The 5,280-nt window shown below is 36.2% G+C and overlaps 1 protein-coding gene across 1 annotated transcript in view; it reads left to right on the top strand.

Annotated features, from left to right (window-relative positions):
- The first annotated feature begins 2,479 nt into the window (after nt 1-2,479).
- The window catches only part of LOC107733876 (phosphatidylinositol N-acetylglucosaminyltransferase subunit Q-like), an 8,338-nt gene continuing 5,537 nt past the window's right edge, over nt 2,480-5,280 (top strand). The window contains exons 1-5 of the mRNA XM_016545709.1: nt 2,480-2,718; nt 3,044-3,759; nt 3,848-3,979; nt 4,528-4,648; nt 4,934-5,060. Of these exons, the coding sequence (XP_016401195.1) occupies nt 3,077-3,759; nt 3,848-3,979; nt 4,528-4,648; nt 4,934-5,060 (1,063 nt within the window). The 5' untranslated portion in view covers nt 2,480-2,718; nt 3,044-3,076. The remainder of the gene's footprint in view (nt 2,719-3,043; nt 3,760-3,847; nt 3,980-4,527; nt 4,649-4,933; nt 5,061-5,280) is intronic.

Raw genomic sequence — 5,280 nt, 5'->3', positions numbered from 1 at the left:
TTTAATCAAATTTTGAAAACAAATTTTATTCTATAACTATTTGAACAAGACGGAATACACACAGTGGTACTGTATGGCACAATTAAACAGTTTCGGTTCCCATTGAATATTTATTTGTCCATACAATGGCAGTCAATATTTAATATATTCTCTTATGTTCTGCAGATGAAATTTATTTATTTATTTATTTATGTCGACTATCCCATCAAAAAGCTGCTGGCTACGGTTAACTCTATTGAACTGTACTGAACTAAACGTCTGATTTACATTACAGCTATAGGAAATAAAGGAACGGTCTTCCTGTAATTCCTTTTCTCCTCCACGGAAGTTTGTACCTTGATAAGCAAATAGTGATTAATCATGTGAGTAGCTATGTATGTTTTGTCTTAAAGCTTATGTGTCTGTATTGAATTTCCTTTTATTGCAGTTTAGCAAACTCCTCCTGTTATTCCCGTTATTCCCATTGAAGTTCCATTTCAACATCCTGAATATTTGAGTCGAATATTTCATGCATTTTCATGACTTCATCATTGTTAATGCAACTCTAGCGCCATCTTCTGGAAACTAGCCTATACTATGTCTACCTCTATCAAGAGTGTTACTCCAAAAATGTAATTTATTACTCATTACTATTTACTCCTTTCAAAAGTAAAATTACTACTTTATTTATTACTTTCTGGCAACACTAATTAGTAACACTATAGTTACATTACTTTTCCTTCATGCCCCCACGTAAGTTGTAATTGTGTGTCTTCCACATAAAATTCTTCTAAAATGTTATAACAATATATTTCTGCCTCATAATTTGACCAGAATCCACATTGGATCGCAGTCAAAAGTTATTACAAACAATCTTTTATAATTTCTCTTTACCCAAATATGATTTGTATTTCATTATGTAATTTATCAAAAGAAATGGCATACATTTGTAAGATTTTTAATCATAGTAATATAATTTATATCGGGATCAAAGGAATGTGGGTGGGCAAGCCATGCAATGCCAAAGTAATGCCACAACTACACATCGGTGTTCAGATCATCTTTTCTCCTGACAAAATCAATGCAATGGCAATATTTCCATCCAATAGATGTAAGCTTTTCCATATTTCAAGCTTGCTTGATGCACTGCTGACTTCATGTGAATTATGAAAATAAATTGAGGAATTATTGTATTGTTGGATTTCAAATCATCAGGGGGTTGAGACATCAAAATAACTAACGAGCTGTTTTATGGATGGTAACTGTAATATTATTACAAAAATCTTATTAGTAATTAGTTACACTACTAGTTACTGTAAAAAGTATTATTATTAGTTGCTAGAAACTAGTTACTGCCCAACACTGGTTAACACATAATTTGAGATTGAGAAAAGGCAAATAATGTTGCTAATAATGTCTAGTGACCAGTGTAGACGGATTTGGGCTGTTTTATTTTATTTATTTTTTTCCAACATACTTTTCTCATTTGTCAAGGATCATTAAACATTTTAGTGCAGATGGCATTATATGAAGTTTAAAAAGTTCTGCACAACTTTGAAAAAAAGGTGAAAAAATAAAAAAGACTTTACATTCGCAGAGTGACTTAAATAAACGTTCATCCACAGCTCTTGTTCATATTTGCTTCAGTTCCCTCTTGAAAGTCAAGTCTTATCGTGTGTGAAGCTGTTATCAGGAAAGAAAGGCTGGTTGTTTAGAGGACCCTTTTGTCTTGAATGTTAAGATAGCTAACGTTTCATTTAGGTTAAGTCCCATTCAGGCACATTCACCGGTCGGCAGTTCATGTGACTCTTCTGACTTTTAAACAAGGCAAGTTTATTTAGCACATTTCATAATGGTAATAAGTGCTTTAAATGAAAATGTTTAAGTAATCATAACAGATGTATAAGAAAAAAAGATTAAAAAACAAGGGGAAAAGAGATAAGAATAGCTACATAAGATGATACAGAGCAATCAGAAGGACTTAGCGCTCATTCAGTAAACAGATGTGTTACTTGTAGTCTGTATTTATATGTGAAGTCTGTTGTAGTAGCCTACATCTGATCTCTTCTGGAAGCTGTTTCCTTCCAGCTGACTTGTTTTGAGTGAAACCTTGGTTTTTCTAACCGACTTGGTCCTAATGATCCTAATGGTCTGTTAGGCTTAGGCCTATAAAACAAAGACGATAGCATGCAAAGGAAAAATTGTGTTTAAGTACGAGATCAACACAAAATTACAATGGTTTGTAGAAAGAAAAAGACCACAATAAAATGCTATGATTGTTATGAATGATTTAATCGCCTTTGCTACAAAATTGGTCATATGAGCATTGAGCAATATTGATCTCTTCATATAATGTATGAATATATTCTATTTACTAATGGGTTAAACCTGCTGTTGTGAAATAAAGTTAAATAAATCAAACGCTACTTGATTATTATTTTGGTCGGAACTGAAAATGTCCCATGAGTTCACCCGACGGAGTTTCAGTGACGGACTATCAACAATACGAACGTTATGGTCTGTCGACTCCTATTGTAAACCGGTTTTTAGTTAGTTTAGCAGGAGTCACAACCGGACTATTATCTCGGCTGCTATTTTCTCATGATTTAGTGTAAACATTTTTAATTTGTTGGGAGCATGCCAGCGTTGGTTATCGCTCATAGTAGAGTTAACTTGCACGTTGTCGGTTACAAGATAAGAGCAACTTCTCAGAAGTCCTCGCCCTTTAAATCACACAAGGTAACTTTGTGAGCACTTAACTGCTAATTACAACATAGAGTAGCATGTCCCTGCATTTGGTCACGGTAAAAGTGCGAATTAAATCGATATGAGTTTTGCCCGGAGCGTGTGGTTTCCATAGAAACGACCCAAATTCATGTTCAATTCATTTGAAGGTCACGAGTACAACAGAACTGTTCTCGCTAGATCCGTGGATGCTTCTAAGCAAACTGCATGTTAATTTTTGACTTGACAACTCAACACTTTGCATTATAGGTACTATATGCATATTAAAATGCATGTATTCTTGTTCCCAACCCTTTACTAGTGCTTTTTGCCCATACAGGAGTGTATTTTTCGGACTTTATAGCACATCACCATGGTGCTGAAGATCTTCTTTCCCCAGTGCTGTAACACTGCCGACAGCGGCCTGCTGGTTGGGCGCTGGATCCCAGGTCACAATTCTGCTGTGGTGCTGGCTGTCATTCACTACCCCTTCATACCGGGTCAGGTGAAGAAGTACTTGAGTGAGCTGCAGAGCCAGACTCAGGTGGATCTGACCGTCCTGGGCTCCTGGAGTATGCCCAAAGAAGGCCAAGAAGGAATGGACAGCTTCCTAAAAGACCTGAGTACCATCTTTCCTCAGAAATGTTGGCTGCAGTTGAGCCGTGAGATTGGCAAAAGAGGCTTTACTTGTCAGGTGGTCCAAAACAATGGGAAACTTCTGCAGGACCAGGAGCAGAAGAACGGCGATGATAAGATCATCCTCATTCATTACGACCAGAGGAAGGTTATGCTGTCCCAGCTTCACCCTGTACAGGATGTCGGCCAGAAGTCTGATGTTGAGCCCTCAGAGCTGCGCTTGGTCTTCCTGACAGTTGCTCAAAGTCAGCCTCTCTTTTTCCTGGACAAGTATGACGACGGGCCTCTCAAACTCACCCACTGGCAGTCTGAAGGCAGGGAGGCTAGTATTATTGCAGAGCTTCTAAAACAAGTGTCAGTTCCGGTCTGCATCTTCCTAACATGGCTGCTGTCTCTGTGGCACTGGTTGTGCAGCTTCAGGTGAGTTGATGTGTCTCGGCTTGAACCTGTTGTCGAGACTGAAGAGTGATGATGAAAATTCATTCTCAGATCTTTTGGTATTTTACAGGATGTTACATTTGCGTCCAGTGCTGTTCATCTCAAGCAAGCTGTCCACCTGTGTTCAGTCGGGATACAGAGCAGTTCATTTCAAGACTGTTTTCTCTCCCAAAAAAGCTGCTAGACACATGGAATTCATGAGGTACAGTACTTGGGGCGGTGACATACAAGAGCATCATTGATAACAAAAAGACAAAAATCGGGTTTAAAATACATGTGCCAACTTCTTAGATGTGTACTCTTTGAATTCATGTTGGTTTCATATGGTTTTGAAAAACGTTCCACTAATTTTGAGAAAAGTTGTAATTTTATGACATTTGTAGTGTAACATTAAGGAAAAACATGTTTTCCTTACACCTTAAATACTTTTGAATGTATACAATAAGAGTTTTTACATCTCTCTCTCTTTCTCTCTCTGTCTATATATATTTTTTTCTTTTACTATTATCATGAGTTATTAATTGCTAAATATCATTACACTAACCTTGCCTTGTCATAAAAAGGTTTTAAAAAAATCTGATATTCATTTTTTAAAGACTGTCCTTATTAGTTTACATTTACACAGTAAATGTTACTTATTATTAAAAAAAAAAAAAACTGAGCATTGTGTCATTGATCCATGTATCATGTTGCTCCTGTGTTATTTAATAAATCATATTCTCACACCCTTCTTTTTTTGATCCTCTGCAGAAAAGCAAATATTTTTGTGTCTTTTCTTGTGGACATAGCCCTTGGTTTGCTGCTTATCTTATGGCTTTATAGGGAGAATCGTATCAGCAAATTAGCAGATACTTTGGTACCTGTGGCTGATGTAAGTATGGCACATATTACATCACATTTGTGGAAAAGTTTGGAATCAGTAATATTTTTTTAAATGTTGATATTTTTGAAAGTCTTGTATGCTTGACAAAGCTGCATTTATTAGATTAAATGTCTGCATTTATTTGCTGTCAATTGTGATAATTTTACTTGCTGAATAAAAATATTAATTTCTTTCAAAATAAAAAATCTTTCTAACCCCTAAGATTTAAAGGGTAGTTTGTATCTATAAATGTGTAGACAGATGTCTTTCTGAAAATCTTGGGTTATCTCACAGCGTGTGGCTAAAGAGCTGCAGGAGCTGTTAGAATGGCTGATGGGAGCTCCTGCTGGACTGAAGATGAACAGAGCTCTCGACCAGGTGCTGGGGAGATTCTTTCTCTACCACATTCATCTGTGGATCAGTAAGTAGATCTTCAGTTCAAGCATTCTCATAGTGTTACATTTACATTTAGTCATTTAGCAGACGCTTTTATCCAAAGCGACTTACAAATGAGGACAATGGAAGCAATCAAAAACAACAAAAGAGCAATGATACGCAAGTGCTATAACAAGTCTCAGTTAGCTTAACGTAGTACACGTAGCAAGTTTTTCTTTTTTATTATATAATAAATAAAAAGAAAA

Source organism: Sinocyclocheilus rhinocerous, unplaced genomic scaffold, assembly GCF_001515625.1.
Source record: "Sinocyclocheilus rhinocerous isolate Xijiao unplaced genomic scaffold, SAMN03320098_v1.1 scaffold189, whole genome shotgun sequence".
NCBI classification, from domain to species: domain Eukaryota; kingdom Metazoa; phylum Chordata; class Actinopteri; order Cypriniformes; family Cyprinidae; genus Sinocyclocheilus; species Sinocyclocheilus rhinocerous.
The sequence above is the reverse complement of the archived record's forward strand: the minus strand, read 5'-3'. Positions and strand labels throughout refer to the sequence as shown.